Source organism: Myxine glutinosa, chromosome 1, assembly GCF_964187855.1.
Source record: "Myxine glutinosa chromosome 1, kmMyxGlut1.1, whole genome shotgun sequence".
Classification (NCBI taxonomy): Eukaryota; Metazoa; Chordata; class Myxini; order Myxiniformes; family Myxinidae; genus Myxine; species Myxine glutinosa.
This window is the reverse complement of record NC_136261.1, coordinates 54789756-54808832: the sequence shown is the minus strand read 5'-3', so window position 1 is coordinate 54808832 and position 19077 is coordinate 54789756. Positions and strand designations below refer to the sequence as shown.

General features: G+C 43.5%; 1 protein-coding gene across 20 annotated transcripts in view; it reads right to left on the bottom strand.

Annotated features, from left to right (window-relative positions):
• Nucleotides 1-2401: 2401 nt before the first annotated feature.
• The window catches only part of ACOT11 (acyl-CoA thioesterase 11), a 143577-nt gene continuing 126901 nt past the window's right edge, over nt 2402-19077 (bottom strand). For all 20 annotated transcript variants that reach the window (XM_068111556.2, XM_078771901.1, XM_078771905.1 and 17 more), the window contains 3 exons: nt 12792-12923; nt 4224-4350; nt 2402-2914 (listed from right to left, as the gene is read on the bottom strand). In XM_068111556.2, the coding sequence (XP_067967657.2) occupies nt 2783-2914; nt 4224-4350; nt 12792-12923 (391 nt within the window). In that variant the 3' untranslated portion in view covers nt 2402-2782. The remainder of the gene's footprint in view (nt 2915-4223; nt 4351-12791; nt 12924-19077) is intronic.

Here is a 19077-nt window from a genome sequence, read left to right as displayed (position 1 = left end):
AACAACCACAGCACAAACAATCCAGTGGTGTCATGGCACTTGAAACGCCACTTACCAAATGTTAAAACTTCAATGCTTGGAGATAAGTTTACTTTCGACTCGGCCAAAAACAATAAACACAATGGTTTATGTGACATCACTGCTAAATGTGAAGATTTCGACTTTTACTCCAAAATTGTCTACATTGTAAATCGGCAATCGGAAGAAGGCATCCATTTTGTCGGGTGTCAAAGCATAAATTAGCGTCGCGGTGGGCTGAACGTTTGGGGTTTTTTTTTTGTTTTTTTGTATACAAGATCGAGGCTTGTGAAAGCCAACATTAATCACACAAAAAAATCAAACAGACACATAAAACACAAAATAAGGGGAGCGATAGACAAGATGGGGAGAGAGGGGGAAGCACACAAACACAACATTTGAGAGCAGGGACATCGGAAGATCTGTGGGAGGGAGAGGGCTTGGGGGGAGGTGGGAGAAGTATAAAATACATGGACACTGCAAGGACTTCCAGGAAAGAAGTTGGTATTTCACAAAAGTGGATCTGGGGTGAATTATCAGGGGTAGAAAAGATCTAGGTTTTGGATGGGGGAAGATAAGAGATGGTGGTGATCAGCTGTTCTAACGACCTGGAGGGAGGAGTGGGATTGAAGGGAGTGAGGGAGTTTGTTCCAGAGGCGGGAGAAAAGAGGAATGAAAGAGTGAAGGTGAGCAGAGAGTCTTGATTTTGGCAGTTTAACCATAAGAGGGTTGCAGGCAGATCTTGTGCGACCTGTCGGAATATTAGGGGGACAGAGCACAGAGAGAGCTGGGGGATCAAGGCCGGAGAGGAGTCAGTAGAAGACAGAAAGACTACCAACCTACCTGTGGTGAGTGAGTGAAAGGCCCTTGGAGTTAGCTTCATCGCGGGAGATTCCAATGATTCTGAAAGCTTTGGTTTCAACAACGTGAAGCCGAGCTAGGTGTGAGGCAGGAGCACCAGCCCAGAGGGGAGAACATTATTTCATTGAGCTGTGGATGAAAGCCTTGTATGTGGTGAGGAGTTCAGGTGTGCCAAGGAAGGACTTCACACGACGGAGGATGCCCAGTCGGCGACTGGCTTTGGAGGCCAGCTAGGAAATTTGGTTTTCTCAGGAAAGATCATGGCAGATAGTGAGACCCAAAAGCTTGAGTGACAGAACTTCTTGGAGAGCATTGTTGAGAAAGTAGATGGGAGGGTTGTGCAGTCGGTCTTTTCAGAGAGACATAGTAAGAGTGTGAGATTTGTCAGGATTGAAAGACATGTTCCACTTGTTTGACCAATCTGTGATTTTGTCCAGGTCTGCAGAGAGTGAGGAGGCTGCAGACTGCCGATCTGAGGGAAGAGGATTGGAGCGGCAGAGAGTGGAGTCATCAGCAAAGAGATAGAGAGGATTTTCCAGAGAGTCGGAGAGATCATTGATGAAGACCAGAAAAAGCGCAGGGCCCAGAACACTGCCTTGGGGAACTCCAGCCTGAACAGGAAGGGGAGATGAGAGAAATCCATTCAGGGACTCACTTTGACTACGACCAGAGATGTAAATATGGTTCTCTTTTAAATTTGAATATAGCTGCCTGGGCCTGACCTGTATCCTTCAGTATTTAGCAAACCTTCAGAAACATTATTGGTAGATTGTGTTAAAAAAACATTTGATTACAAAGTGTCTGCCTTATATTGACATATACCCACTGGGTGCGTGCATATGTGTATTGCGTGCATATGCATGTGGTTGGCATCAATGTTTGTTTAAATTACATTATTGAACAGAATTATAAATAATTATATTGATATATGTGGGAAAATTACACGTATATGAAATTATTTTACCACATATATCAATTTAATTATTTATAATCCTGTTCATTAATCCAAATGCTTCACTATGCCCCCAGTGGTGTTTATAACAGCGGACAAGGATTTGTCCCCCATTGGAGGAAGACCATCTCGTGTTCAGGCCGTTGGTGCACCTATGGTTGGCAGCGAGTGCCCCAGGAGCATTGACGGAAAGAGAGTGGCAATCATATGTGTGGGAAAATAGCATGCTCAGTCAGGGTCGCCCAGATGGCAGAGCCCTGGTACGGCCTTCCAGAAGACCTGGGTTTGATTCCTGGTCTGGTCGTGTAATTTTCCCACATATATCAATTAAATTTGTTTAAATTGTAGTACTGCATTACCTGTGGCCCCAAAAATGCAAACTTTTCCGACAATAGTGTAATCGACGGTCGCGTTGCGCATTTCAATCTCGAACATGCCTCCATTTAGAACTGCTCAGTTTCCCATGTATGCATTTCAACAACAACAAAAAACCCAGCGTGCGTGGCAACAGGTGACTCGTGAAAGAGTGGGTAAATGTCAACAACCACAATACAAAAAGAGCACCACCAGTTATTTCAAAAAGTTTATTTCGTGAAGATTGTATTTGATAGATTGGCCTCAACATAAATACATTTTCAAAGTAGTCACCTGAAAAGAAAATCGGAAGTGCAATGTTGAGCAAAATTCTTGTCTCCCTCGAAAAATCTCTCTCGAGCTTACAAATATGAAACCCACAAGAGTGGCATCGTTTAGTTGTTTCGCTGGGCCAGAGCTGAACACAGTTTCTGGCCGAGCTTGGACTGGATAAGATTTGAGAACAGAGTAGTTTCATTGCTGTGCTTCAGAAATAGTCAAACAATGTCGGCATCTTCCTGCAATGAAGCAATCTGCTATAATGTCACACAACATGCTCGGATTCAAAATGGAGGCCTCTCCCAAATGTGACCCAAGTCACAGCTTGGAGTTGTGTTCAAGGAAAAGGCGGCAGGCTTGGAAGTGAGTGACAGACTCATCTGAGAGGCCGGCAATATCACTGGAGATGTAAGGCAGGAAGGAAGTTGTTGCTTGGTTGAAATAAGAAACCTTTGGCAGAGGAAAGAGGATTGCAAATCATACTATTTGAACCCTACGCTCAAGGCGTGCAAGTGCAACACACAATGGTGGCATCACCACTTAAAAAAATATCCACATTTCATCTTCTACGACTCAACCTCCAACAGCATTTGACAAAATTCACATCAAAAGTTTAAATTTGTTGGAGAGATTGTTTTTCTTACTTTATATGCCTGGTTTTGGCTTAACATTCAAGATGGCTTGCTTAAGATCTTAGGGTCTTCAGTTTAAGCCCCTATCGTGCCGTTAAATAACACCAGGTATGTTGACTCAGCCCGTCATCCTTCAGAGGTCTGCAAAATGAGTACCGGCCTACTGGAAACAGGGGGCACTGCCTCGGTTGTTCATTGCAATGGAATTAATCACGGGTGTTCCTGCTATAAATCCATCAAAATCAGCTGCGTCGGTACGGCGATTCAGATATCACATACTGTCGTATCAGACTGGGTCCGTTAACATGGACCATCTGAGCCAGATGGTCTAAGACCAGCCGCGGATTCCAAAACGATCTTGGGCATATAACATATCCAAGTTGTCCTCCAAAACAAGTGAGATAATGACTGATGAAGCCCAAATGTTTGAGGGACTGGAATTCCTCAAGAGGTTAATGAAGTAGAGGGGGAGGTTTGCCAGACAGTTCCTTCAGAGGGACATTGTGTGTGCGAGATTTGTCAAGGTTGAAAGATTTATTCTAAGTGCTGAACCAGCTCCTGATTATATTAAAGTCTCCAGAGGGGGAACAGCATGCTTCCTATCACATGTGAAGGATGAGGGATGGGATGACAGGTGGAATCATCAGTAAAAAGACAAGGAGGGTTTTCCAGAGAATCAGAAAGATCGTTGATTACTACGAGTTACAGGACTGGGCCCAGACACTGCCTTGGGACACTCCAGTCTTGACAAGTACAGGAGATTAGAGGATCCCTTTGAGAGCCACATGCTGACTACGATAATGAAGCATTTTGCCATAATTGCACTAAATTACTCACATGGGAGTTTTTTCTCCAAATAATATCGGTGAATTAATTTGTTTCATTCTCCATTAATAATTCTGTTAAATCACACGAGGTTTGTCGACTCAGCCCGTTATCCTTCCGAGGTTGGCAAAATGAGTACCAGCTTACTGGGAACAAGGGACACTGCATCAGCGGCACGGCCGCACTCCCAGCGATGATGCAACCAACCAGCAGCCACAGGCCGCATACAAAATGATGACATCTATTGAAGCCAAAATAAAAAAACAACTTTGGAACCTTTAAGCAATATCCACAGCACGTACCTGAGACAGGTTGGCTTCAAGAGGCTCGACCACGAAGCCAGCACATTGCACCTCACCGCGCAAACATTCATGTGGTGCTGGTGCGGCAGGTAGCGTAACAGAGCGAAATGCCACCAGGTAAGGTTCTCTAGAACAACAACAAAAGCACGAAGCGTTTCAAGAAGTGTAACGTCACAGCAAGGGAAAATGTAAGTGGTTCATTAATTAATTTGTCGATATAAATTTTCAAATATAACATGTTACTTGCACTTTGCTGCAATATGCCAATCAAAATGGTCCTCCATTATGAACAGGATTTATTTTTGCAAAACTGACAATCTTCAAGTCTAACTGCTACAACAGCTCAAGGGTGTGACGGTGAGAGCATCGGCTCCGAGTCTGGGAGGTTGGTGGTTCCAACCTGACATTGGCCGAGTTATACCAAAGGTTTCAAATGTAATACTTTCTGCTTCCTTGCTTTGTGCTCAGCATTTAAAGGGATAGAGTACAGACAAACAACCATAGGTTGGTGAACATTGTGCAAGGCTTGATTGGCTGAATAGACTCCTGCATTCCTTGAAAAGGTGCAGCATAAAATTTGCTGCTCGCATCGCCCCCCCCCCCAACCCCTTGCCCCCTTTACCTTCCTTTTAACACAGAGTAAAACCAATTCCTCCACACTCGTGTATAAAGTAGAATCTGGATAATAAGCGAATGCGTTTATTTCTTAGACTTCGTGGAACACGTGCTGATTTTTAAATATACTTGTATTCAAAAAGTCTGACATACGTGCTTATTTTCATATGTGCTTATCGGCCTATTTAATCAAAAAGCCTGACATATGTGCTTATTTTCCATATGTGCTTATCGGCCTATGTATTCAAAAAGCCTGACATATGTGCTTATAAGCCTATGTATTCAAAAAGCCTGACATATGTGCTTACAAGCCTATGTATTCAAAAAGCCTGACATATGTGCGTATTTTCCATATGTGCTTATAGGCCTAAGTATTCAAACAGCCTGACTTATGTGCTTATATTCCATATGTTCTTTTCGGCCTATGTATTCAAAAAGCCTGACATATGTGCTTATTTTCCACATGTGCTTGTAGGCCTATGTATTCAAAAAGCCTGACATATGTGCTTATTTTCCATATGTGCTTATTGGCCTATGTATTAAAAAAGCCTGACATATGTGCTTATTTTCCACATGTGCTTATTGGCCTATGTATTCAAAAAGCCTGACATATGTGCTTATTTTCCATATGTGCTTATTGGCCTTTGTATTCAAAAAGCCTGACATATGTGCTTATTTTCCATATGTGCTTATTGGCCTATGTATTCAAAAAGCCTGACATGTGCTTATTTTCCATATGTGCTTATCGGCCTATGTATTCAAAAAGCCTGACATATGTGCTTATTTTCCACATGTGCTTATTGGCCTATGTATTAAAAAAGCCTGACATATGTGCTTATTTTCCACATGTGCTTATTGGCCTAAGTATTCAAAAAGCCTGACATATGTGCTTATTTTCCACATGTGCTTATTGGCCTAAGTATTCAAAAAGCCTGACATATGTGCTTATTTTCCACATGTGCTTATTGGCCTATGTATTCGAAAAGCCTGACATATGTGCTTATTTTCCACATGTGCTTATTGGCCTATGTATTCAAAAAGCCTGACGTGCTTATTTTCCACATGTGCTTATTGGCCTATGTATTAAAAAAGCCTGACATATGTGCTTATTTTCCACATGTGCTTATTGGCCTAAGTATTCAAAAAGCCTGACATATGTGCTTATTTTCCACATGTGCTTATCGGCCTATGTATTCAAAAAGCCTGACATATGTGCTTATTTTCCATATGTGCTTATTGGCCTATGTTTTCAAAAAGCCTGACATATGGGCTTATTTTCCATATGTGCTTATTGGCCAATGTATTCAAAAAGCCTGACATATGTGCTTATTTTCCACATGTGCTTGCAGGCCTATGCATTCGAAAAGCCTGACATGTGCTTATTTTCCATATGTGCTTATTGGCCTATGTATTAAAAAAGCCTGACATATGTGCTTATTTTTCACATGTGCTTATTGGCCTATGTATTCAAAAAGCCTGACATATGTGCTTATTTTCCATCTGTGCTTATTGGCCTATGTATTAAAAAAGCCTGACATACGTGCTTATTTTTCACATGTGCTTCTTGGCCTATGTATTCAAAAAGCCTGGCATATGCGCTTATTTTCCACATGTGCTTATAGGCCTATGTATTCAAAAAGCCTGGCATATGTGATTATTTTCCATATGTGCTTATCGGCGTATAGGCCTATGTATTCAAAAAGTCTGGCATATGTGCTTATTTTCATATGTGCTTATTGGCCGATGTATTCAAAAAGTCTGACATATGTGCTTATTTTCCATATGTGCTTATAGGCCTATGTATTCAAAAAGCCTGACATATGTGCTTATTTTTCATATGTGCTTATAGGCCTATGTATTCAAAAAGCCTGACATATGTGCTTATTTTCCATATGTTCTTATAGGCCTATGTATTCAAAAAGCCTGACATATGTGCTTATTTTCCATATGTTCTTATGGGCCTATGTATTCAGACAGCCTGACATGTGCTTATAGGCCTATGTATTCAGACAGCCTGACATGTGCTTATAGGCCTATGTATTCAGACAGCCTGACATGTGCTTCTCGGCCTATGTATTAAAAAAGCTATGACATGCGCTTATAATTGGTCAATGTTCTTCCGATTGGCTACATAAATGTTAGTTTTTACGTCATTGCCATTTTAATTGTCCGTACCTCAAACAAAAATATTAAATACAAGAACTGAATTCAAGAGTTCTTCATCAAGCAAACATTGCAAGAAAACTATAGTTAAATCGATAATTTCCTTACATCAGTTATTTAGGTATAAGTAAGGTTCACGTGTTATACGTTCATTAAATCCTCAGTTCTGAACAGCGATACTAGTAACAGTCTAAAAACTATGTCTACACACAGTTGCAATTCAATTGTGAGACAAGTTGATCAGAGGCACGCGCCATTCTCGTCCTCAGTCACTCTTGTGTTCATCTGGGAATTCATTTCCCTCCAGCCCCTCAAAATGGATCTTGTCATCATCTGTACCATCTCCAGGCAGTGCAATGCCGGTCTCGACAAGGGATCGTCGGATCACCTCGTGGTTGGCACAGATTCCCCCTCCACACCTCACCTATCCACTCGATGACCAACACTCGCCCGTCACCAGCAGTGAGGCCGCCATTCACACTCAGGTCCAAGTTGTCGTGCATGTGTTTGTTCTAGATTTTTCCAGCTTGTTCTTCACTACACTGAACACAGACAAACCCAGAGGCTGCAGCAGCAAGGTACATCCAGGGCGGATCAAAGCCATGTGGTATTCACGGTCTTGAAGGCCGTCTTCACATCGTCAGTCTTCTCAGCATGCTGAATGTGGGCAACAAGCAGCTGGTGGCGATCATCGTGGCATGTCCGTACAGGCGGTTAATCCAAAACAGAATCTGTCTCATCCACTCGTGTTTTTCTGGAAACGAACGATGACTCGACGGTCATAGGTGCCCCTCTCCTTCTAAGATATCCGGACTCCCTCGTCTCGAAGCACTATCATCGGTTTGATGCGGGATACTCTATCGGAAAACTGCAACTTGCAAAGTACACCGTCGCTTATCCAGGCCGGAACCTGCCCCTTTCATCCCCACAACCTCGTCTCCCTGATTGGCGAACATTCTCCCGGGCATGAAGGCAAACGGTAGTGGTGACTGGTCAATATTAAGAATGTCCCCATAACGGAACTGTCCTGGGTACCTTCATAGGTGACTCCACAGACAAACTTATAGGAACTCTCCACTTTCTCCCATTTATCCAATAAACTGCTTTCGTGATCGTGAGTATGGGCTCTGTAAGACATCCCGTGCTCCTTGAATGGGTCAAACTAAGCCAGCGTTTGGGTACTTTTCACTGCACAGTTTGTTTGGCTCCTGTGTTGAACCCCCCGATGCTTCATTTTGTCCTCGAGCAGGTATCTATTTAATTTCCGCAACAAGTTCGTTTTCCATGTCTAGGTAAAAGGCCCGTCTTCCGCTCTTATCTTCTTCGAACCTGTCGCACTGAACAGTTATTTCCTCATTCTTCACCATTTGCATCAAAGTCCTCGTGTTAAACATAAAAGGGCTACGTCTTACAATTAAACGATGAACCACCTTTAGAGGCTATTTTTCCCAGCAGAGTGGGGGTTGGCCTTTTTCGGGCACCGTGGTCCCCTTTTTGAAGCAATGTTTTACAGCAGGATGCCCTTCCTGCCACCAACCCTGTTAGTCGCCTCTTGCGACATACAGGGAATTACCAGTGAACTGGTACTCAATTTGCCGACCTCGGAAGGATGACAGGCTGAGTCAACCCCCCATGGCATTAATTCAGCGATTTGACCGGGATTCAAACCCAGAATCCTAGGATCCCAAGCCGGCACCCTAACGGCCAAGCCAACACCAGTCTGTACAATTAAAAGATGAATGCATCATTTTATGGAAGCACGGCTGTGCCACTGATGCAATGCCCGTTACCAGCAAGCTGGCACTCATTTGCTGACCTCAAAAGTATGACAGGCTGTCAACCCACCTGGTGATATTTCATCGGCATGGCAGGGGCTCAAACTCAAGACTCTCAAGCCAGCCGCCTTAACAGTGAAGCCTCCACAATAGCCCAGGAGCATTAGCCAAAAATGAAGGGGAAGCCTAGAAGAAATTAGTAGAAAGCTGATTTTTTGCACAGAGCTCCAGAATGTCATGTGGATACCCACAGTACAATGTCCCACGACTCCCACCTTGTGGCATTTTCAAAATTCAAGATGTCCGCCGGTTAGATGGAAAATGCATAAATTGCGATAACTTCAGCCTAGAACCTCATAAAAGTATACTTTTAATGTCTAAATATATTTCTAATCGAGACTGATAGGCCTGTCGCCCCTGAGAAAGTGCTGAAAATGATATCTTGTGGATGCAAGGCGGGGTGTGGAAAACGATGCACTTGCTACAAGTCTGGTCTGGAGTGTACCCTCTTGTGTACTGTTTGTAATGGCCATAATTGCAAACACTCTCGGGACATTGATTTAGAGGGTGATAACAGTGTTTAAGTCAGGAATAAGAAAAGTGACATTCAGTTAACACGGTACTGTCCAAAACATTAGAATCAGGTTGGGATGACTGGGATCAAAGAGTTGGCCTGCTTTTGTGTCGTATTGTAATTAAATGTCAAATCCCCATGTGTTGTTTACCTCTTGCAGGCCTTGTGGTCACAATGTGAAACATTTTGCATTAAATAAAATAATAGCAAATTAAACTTATCATGATTTTGATGTTTTTTTGCATTACAGCAGCGGCAATTTTGTCAGCCATCTTGGATTATATCTACATATTATCTGAGGTCACTGAAATATATTCTATTAAAATCCTAGTGTACTAAAACATATATTTAGCCACGAAAAGTACACTTTTATGAGGTTCTAGGCAGAAGTTATCCATATTTATGTATTTTCCATCCAACCGGCGGCCATCTTGAATTTTGAAAATGCCACAAGATGGGACTCGTGGGACTTTATATTGTGGCAATCCACATGGTATTCTGAAGCTCTGTGCAAAAAAATCAGCTTTCTACTAATTTCTTCTAGATCCTAACCTAATGCTCCTGGGCTACAAGGCCTGGAGTGACTGATGTGTGGTGAAAAGCCTTAACCTGCACCGATCCAAAATGGAGAGCTTATTGCCATCTGAATCTATCTCGAAACTGCTCAAATTTATGCTAAAATGGCATCTCAGAGAAAAATTTTTACATGACAGCTTTTGGAAATTATTGCCAGAATTACTGCTGTAAATTGTAATGTTGAAGTTGTTTTTTAAAAAAAAAAGGAGGGTATACCACATCTGTATATATTGTTACATTTGTACATGGAGGGGGTGGGAAGACGAGACACTTGAAATCACGTTGATTATTGGGATGTAAAAAAAACACAAGGATCTGCATTTGGGTTACGTTGTCTCACATACAGCCGAGAGAAGGCCATTGGCTATTTAGGTGAAAAGACGTCAAGGACGTCATGTCTATGTGTTCTATGTAGAACCAGTCAAGAACTGGGTCATGGGTCAGGGCTTGCCACCTAGCTGACAACCACAAGTTGTGCTAGCAAGCAGCAATGCTTCTGCCATCCAAAATAGGGGATAGCTCTTCCCCACAGCTGCCAATATTGAGAAGGCAGGCGCTGAGGCGTCGTGGCCTTGATTGGCCACCATCATCATGGGGAACCTCTGTTGGTTCGCTGACCCCACGTGGGGCTCAAAATGCCCTTGTTCTCGAACACACTGCGGGGAAGGGGTGGGGTTAAGGAAAGTTTGGTGCGAGGCACCCTCTACTCTACTCTAGCCTTGGTGGGATGATCGATTATATGACCTAGTCACAGCTGCGATTGATTAGTGGGAGCTGATTGGTCAATCCTCCAATTATGGGTGAGAACCGTGATTGGCCATTTAGTATTTATACATTAATCACTATTGGTACTGTACGTGAACCATGTTTGGGAGCCATGGCGAGGTGTATTCATCAGCACGGTCGCCATCTGCCAATAAGCAATGAATCCGAATTTTGCAAGGCAACACCAACAATGGGCGACTGAACAATGGAATTGGGTACTCTGGTGTGATGAATCAAAAGTTTAACTTTTTGGATCCAAGACGCAGTTCATACGCCGAAGACCTGGAGAACACTGACATGCAATGTTTGCATCCTACTGTTAAACACGGGGTGGGCCCGATGACTGCACAGAGTTGTATCTCAATTTTTGTGGAGGAAACTTGTTCAAAAATAATCAATGGGACGACCCTAAAGAGAAGCACAAGCAGATACTGCAGCATCATGCAGTTCCTCGAAGAAATTGTTTAATCAGAAGACGATTCGTTTTCCAAAAGTAATGATCCAAAATTCACTTCCAAGAGAGTAAAGCAGTGTTTGAAAAACAAGGCGACAGCTGTATGCTCCAAGTGTTACAATGTGTTTGTGGATACGTTTGAAAGTGGTTTGGTAGAGGTGTAAATGAAGTTATTTGAGAAAGAGCTGAATCACCCTCTCAACAAAATCTGTGATTTAATCTCCCATACGAGGGACAAGTCAATAACATCTCTTCTATGCCATGTGAAACCGTCACGTGACACCCGGATTGGTCCACAGACCAACTCACCCTACCACCGGCAGATGTCATGTGGCCATTCTCAAGATTCTTCTTCACTTCAACATCTGCCGTGACCAAGGCAAGTGGATACTCACCAAAACATCGGCTTCACCGAAATTATAAACTTATTATAAAAGAAAGTTCAGCTTATTATAAAAGATTAAAATTATAAATTTATATGTATGGTGAGTATCCACATGTACACAGCTAAATGGCAGAGGAATAGCTTTACAGACAGACAGGGAAAAAGGGGAACAGGGGAACAGGCAGACAAAAACAGACAATTCAAAAGTATTAAAGTGGCATGAGAAAGGGAGGAAATAAAAATTGAATATATAAATGCAAATATGAAAAAGGAACAAAGTGATGGAGGGTAGAGGGGTTAGTGAGACTAGACAGGATAAGTAATGGGTACGAGATAAAGTGTGTGGTGACAGTGGAGAGCACAAGGCTCCAGGAATGGTGAATCTGTTTCACAGGTGAAAGATACAGGAAATCTGACAAAACCAGAACGGCACTCAGGAGAGAGCAAACCTCCGCCAGGTGAAGAATTTACGTTTTGTATCCAAGAATAGACCAGAAAATCACAATACAGAATGACATTTAATCAAAATCATCCGTCCACAACTTTGAGATATCCTGCTTTGTATCGTCTTTGGCCATATCTCCCAATGGTGGAGAATCACTGAATTCTACGAGCCGGATCCGGATCTTCACCAAAATCTAAACATTTCGTCCTTGACACACACACAACTTCTTCACCAAGTTTCGTCCAAACCCGTCCATGACCTTTTTGAGATATCCTGCTATATGTTGGTTTTGGCCCTGTCTCTCAATGGTGATGAATCACTTTAAAAATTTAATAATTCTCAGATCCGAATCCATATTCAGATCTTCACTAAAATCGAATCGATTCTTCCTTGTCACACGCACGTCCACAAAGTTTCGTCCAAATCCGTCCATAACTTTTTTTTTTATATATCCTGCTATGCATTGTTTTTGACCCAATCGCCCAATGGTGAAGAATCACTTTAAAAATTCTACTAGCCGGATCCGAATCCGGAACTTCACCAAAACCTAATCAGTTTGTCCTCGTCACATACAAGTACCTCTTTGCCAAATTTCATCCAAATTCGTCCACAACTTTTTGAGATATCTCGTTTCCAACAAACGGACAGACAGACAGGTGTGAAAACATAACCTCCATCCACCTTTGGTGGTGGAGGTAATAAAGCAATCAAGATATTTATAATGTGCTGCAGTCAGGAGAGGCAATAAATACTACTCATGAGGAAATAAAGTCAATAAAACTTGCAAAAAAGCCAACTGCTCGTGTGGTTACTAACCCATCATCACACGGTTGTCTCCGAGACATCAGCACCACAAAATCCCGTGTCATCTCATCTCGGGCCACAGCAGGGCCCTGAACATGGAAAATAGCATCATCATCATCCACGGTCAGGATACGTGAACATTTCCTGCATACAGGTGGAGCAAAAGCAGCTTTAGTGATGTTCCAGGAAATATCAGAATCTGAAGCAGTGGTGCCAAAAGCATTGATAAACAAGAAAGAGCAATCAGAGATTGCAGACCCTCGCCAGGACTCTTTTTGTGTGGTGTATTGTGTGGCAAATAAATGTAAGATGTACTAAATGAAAGGTCATTGATGGCAAATGAAATAAAAGGTCTAAATGGTCTAGTTGGTAGTGGTAGGTAGTGGCAGCAGAAACAGGAGGGCTTTTTGGATTTTTAAACAATTTCCAAAAAATAAAAGTTAAACGTGAAATTATTGATGAGAATTATGAAATCCCAATCACTCATTATATTCATCATTATTGGTTTTTAGCTGCCGTTGGGCTGAGTTTTGGTACAGGTATGTATAATGTAAAGGGGCTTATGGATTGGGTCATGTCTGTCCGTCCGTCCGTCCGTCCGTCCGTCCGTGTGCGTAACCATATCTCGAATATGTATGGTCCGATTTTGTTCAAACTTGGCACAAGTACAGAACATGGTGATATTATACATAAGCATGTCATTCTGTTTCACGATGTGATCAAAGATGGCCAACTTGCAACTATTTTAGTTGTAAAAATAGAACGGCACTCTTCGACATCACAACGTCAACTGATATGCCTCCGCCCACATTATTACATTATAATACTTGTATCAAGTTTGATTTACATCCAGTCAGCTGTGCCCAAGTTAGCACATTTTTACCTGCCAGACATGACCTCTGACCTTTGGCCTATTGACCCCAAAATTTAATCAGTTCATGTTTACATCATTATACATACCTGTACCAAGTTTTAATTTAAATCCCTTCAACTGTTCACAAGTTCTCACATTTTTACCTGACATGACCTCTGACCTTTGACCTTTGATCTCGGGACCCACAAAATCTAATCAGTTAATCTTTACATCATTATACATATCTGTGCCAAGTTTGAATTAGATCTATTTAGCCATTCTCCAGTTATAGACCTATTACAGACTTTGACCTTTGACCCCTTGAACCCAAAATCTAATCAGTTAATCTTTACATCATTATACATATAATCCATACCAAATTTGAATTAGATCACTTCAGCAGTTCTCAAGTTATAGACCTATTACAGATTTGACCTTTGACCCCAAAATATAATCACTTAATCTTGACAAAATGATACAAACCTGCACCAAATTTGAATGAGATCACTTCAGCCGTTCTCAAGTTATAGACCTATTAGATTTGACCTTTGACCCCAAAATCTAATCACTTAATCTTTACAATATTATACATACCTGTACCAAGTTTGAATTTGATCACTTCAGCCGTTCTTAAGTTTAGTCCTATTACAGATTTGACCTTTGACCCCAAAATTGAATACGTTAATCTTTACATTATACATAGAAGAGGATGAAGAAGTTGGAAAGAGGAGAAGGCGAGAAGAGGAAGAAGGTCAAGGAGTGGCAGAAGGCGAAGGGTATGGGGGTAGAAAAGGAAGAGCATGAAAGTTATAAGGCAGCCAAGAAGGCTGCAAAGAAAGAGGTAGCAAAGGCACAGGAGGCATGTAGGAAAATGTTCGGAGAACGCTTGGATTTGGAAGAGGGTCAGAGAGCACTATTCAGGATTGCAAAGCAGATAGCGAAAGAGAGGTGTGATGTGATGGGGGTGAGTTGCTTGAAGGATGAAGTGGGACAAATCGTTGTGGACCCAGATGGAATTAAAGGAAGATGGAAGAAATATATGGAAATACTGTTGAATACAGAGAATGAATGGGATGGCAACATAGAGAGTAACCCAGTTTTAGGACCGGCAGAGAAGATAACCGAGAAGGAAGTTGAGGAAGCGATTAAAGCAATGAAGACTAGAAAAGCGGGAGGGCCGACGGGAGTTGTGGGAGACATGTTGAAGGCAGCGGGAAATTGGGGTATGAAGAGAATGAGAGATCTGCAATCTGGTGGTGAAAGAAGGCCGCATTCCAGTGGATTGGGATCGGAGTACCCTCATCCCTCTATACCATGGGAAAAGTGACCCTCTGGACTGTGGCTCGTATCGAGCGATAAAGGTTTTGGAGCATGGAATGAAGGTATTGGAAAGGGCGTTGGAGAGGAGGATAAGGAAGAAAGTGAAGATTGACGAAATGCACTTTGGATTTATGCCAGGAAGAGGAACGACAGACGCGCTTTTTATTGTGAGGCAGTTGCAGGAGAAGTACATGGAGAAGAGGAAGAAGTTGTTTTTGGGTTTGTTGATCTGGAGAAAGCATTCGATAGGGATCCACGTGAAGTAGTGACATGGGCATTGAGGAAGTTAGGAGTGGAGGAATGGTTGATCAGAGTAGTGATGGCAATGTACAAAATGTAAATGTACAAAATTTAACTTCCCTGAAAATGTCTGCTGCTCTTCTGCTCCAATCGGCTCATCTGATCATGTGCTTGTTAAAGTGGACATCTCTCTGACCATTCTCAGAGAGCCTCCTCAGCGTCGACGAGTCTGGCATTTCACGCAGGCCAACTGGCACGGTCTTCAAGCAGCCATCAATCATCTGGACTGGTCTCCCATCTCTACCGCCTCTGACATCAACTCATCCTGGGAATTCTTCCAAAGTAAATTGCTCTCTCTCATGCACAGATTTATCCCATCTCGTCTTCAGTTGTCATACCCTTCCTCCCGTCCATGGTACACGGAATCTTGTGGTGAGGCTGTTGCCCAGAAACAACTTGCTTTCGTCTCCTGGAAAGCAAATCCAACGGAAGGAAATCTCATTTCCTTTCACAAAGCCGGAAACAAGTGTGTGTCCACCCTCAGGAGAGCCAGGAAACAATATCTCTCCGTTCTCTAGACCGAACTCTCTTATCTGTCTCCCTCTTCCAAATCCTGGTGGGGTCTGGTCAAATCTGTTTCTGGTGTTTGTTCCCCCTCCATCCCCTCCCTCACCTCAAACGGCTACACGGCTGACTCCGCACGTGAAAAAGCTGAATGCCTCAACTCTGTGTTTGCCTCAATATCTTGTGTCCCAAACCCATCCCTCTCTGTACCCACCGTACCCAGTCGTACCCAGCTTCTCCTGGACTCTGTGTCTTTTCCTCCTGACAAGGTGGAAAAGTTTCTGTCAACCCTCGACTCTGATTCTGCAAATGGTCCTGACGGCATCAGCCCACGGGTCCTAAAATCATGTTCTTCCGCTCTTTCACTCCCTCTCTCTGTTCTCTACACCCTCTCATTTGCTCAAGGTCATCTGCCATCTGCTTGGAAATCGGCCAACATCACCACTTTGCACAAAAAAGGTGCAAAAACAGATCCCAGCAACTACAGACCAATCAGACTTCTCCCAATTATCAGCAAAGTCATGGAATCCATCATTGCTTCAGATATGAAATCTTTCCTCTTCTCCAATGGCTTGATCTCTGACCATCAATTTGGTTTCAGACCTGGTCACTCTACTCTGGGCATGCTGCTTCTGCTTTCTCAACAATGGATGGAGGTCCTCAACGCCAAACAGGAAATTAGAGCTGTCTCAATTGACATATCACGTGCCTTCGATACGGTCTGGCACCCCGCTCTGCTCACCAAACTCTCCTCCTTTGGTATCCATGGAAATCTCCACGCATGGCTGGCGGACTTCCTCTCTAGTCATAGTCAACCTGTGGCCCTGAATGGGTTTCTCTCATCTCCTCTTCCTGTTCAGGCTGGAGTTCCCCAAGGCATTGTTCTGGGCCCTGTGCTTTTTCTGGTCTTCATCAATGATCTCTCTGACTCTCTTGAAAATCCTCTCTATCTCTTTGCTGACGACTCTACTCTCTGTCACTCCATTCCTCATCCCTCAGATCGGCAGTCTGCAGCCTCCTCACTCTCTGCAGACCTGGACAAAATCACAGACTGGGCAAACAAGTGGAACATGTCATTCAATCCTGACAAATCTCACACTCTTACGATGTCTCTCCGAAAAGACCGACTGGACAACCCTCCCATCCACTTTCTGAATAATCCTCTCCAAGAAGTTCTGCCACTCAAGCTTTTGGGTCTCACTATCTGCCATGATCTTTCCTGGGAAAACCACATTTCAAATCTGGCCCCCAAAGCCAGTCGCCGACTAGGCATCCTCCGTCGTGCGAAGTCCTTCCTTGGTACACCTGAGCTCCTCACCACTTACAAGGCTTTCATCCGCAGCTCCACGGATTTACTGCTCTCCCCTCTGGTCTGATGCTCCTGCCTCACACCTAGCTCGTCTTCACGCTGTTGAAACCAAAGCGTTCAGAATCATTGGAATCTCCCGCGATGAAGCTAACTCCAAGGGCCTTTCACTCACTCACCGCAGGCAGGTTGGTGGTCTTTCCGTCTTCTTCCGACTCCTCTCTGGCCTTGCCCCCCCCCCCCTAGCTCTCTCTGGGCTCTGTCCCCCAAATATTCCTGCAGGTCGCACAAGATCTGCCTGCAACCCTCTTATGGTTAAACTACCAAAATCAAGACTTTCTGCTCACCTTCACTCATTCATTCCTCTTTTCTCCCACCTCTGGAACAAACTCCCTCACTCTCTTCAATCCCACTCCACCCTCCAGGTCTTTAAAATAGCTGTTCACCACCATCTCTTATCTTCCCCCATTCAAAACCTTGATCTTTTCTACCCCCGCTAATTTCACCCAAACTCCTACACTTTTTTTTTTTTTTAAATACCAACTTCTGTCCTGGAAGTCCTTCGTCCCCTTGTGTTTTATACCTCTCCCCTCCCTTCCCACGCCTCCTCCCCCCAAGCCCTCTCCCTCCCACACTTCTCCCTGCTCTCAAATGTTGTGTTTGTGTGCTTCCCCTTCTCTCCCCATCTTGTCTTCCGCTCCCTCTTTTTGTATATTTTGTTTGTCTGGTTGATTTGTTTGTGAAATAAATGTTAGCTCTTTAACGAGCCTCGATTCAGTATACAAAAATAGCGCGCACAGCTGTAAGGACGAAGGACGGGAACAGTGGTGAGTTTGAGGTGAACGTGGAAGTGCATTAAGGGTCGGTACTAAGTCCACTACTATTTGTAGCTGTGATGGAGGTGCTGGATCGGAACGTAAAGGAGGGTTTACCGTGGGAGTTGTTGTATGCAGATGATCTGGTGTTGATTGCAGAAAGTATGGATGGACTGAAGGAGAAGATGAACAAGTGGAAGGAATGTATGGAGACGAAAGGTCTGAAGGTGAATATCGGAAAAACAAAGGTGATGGCAAGTGGTAAAGCATGTGGTGAGGTGGAAAGAACTGGGAAGTGGCCATGTGCTATGTGCAGGAAGGGTGTCAGAGTGAACTCAATTCAATGTACAATGTGCGCTGAGTGGGTTCATCAAAAATGTAGTGGTTTGAGAGGGTCATTAACCAGTGTGGCAGCTACATTCAAGTGTAAGGTGTGCACAGAGGGAGCTGCAGATGGAGGAAATGTTTTGTTGGATCTTGGAGACGGCATGAAGCTGGAAGGTGTGAAAACATTTTGTTACCTAGGAGACATGCTGAATGGAGAAGGTGGATCAGACTCGGTAACGGTTGCTGGAGTGAGATGTGCATGGAAGAAGTTTCGGGAACTGAGTGGCGTGCTGACGAGGAGGGGAGTGTGGTTGAAGCTGAAGGGAAAGGTGTATGCTGCATGTGTGAGAAGTGTTATGATTTTTGGGAGCGAGACATGGGTAATGAACGTAGAGCAGCAACGAAGGCTGGAAAGGGTGGAAATGCGAATGGTTCGGTGGATGTGTGGAGTATCGTTGAGAGAGAGGAAGCCAAATGATGAATTGCAAAAGATGATGGGAATAGAGCCTGTGATGGATGCTGTGAAGAGAAAGTTTGAGATGGTTTGGTCATGTGTTGAGGAAGGATGAAAGTGACTGGTTGAGAAGTGATGGAAATGAATGTGGAAGGAAGTAGAGGACGGGGAAGACCGAGAAAGACTTGGCTAAAGATGGTCGAAGAAGAAATGCGGGCAAGGGGGTTAACAAGGGGAGATGCAGAAAATAGGGCAAAATGGAGAAGATTGTCATGGGGACCGAAAGGCCCCCGCTAACCCCACCTCGCAAGGCTAACCGACCCCCCCCCCCCCCACTCTTGCAGGGAAAATGGCCTTTAAAATGCCTGTTGTTGTTTGTTGTTACATTATACATACCTGTACCAAGTTTGAATTCGATC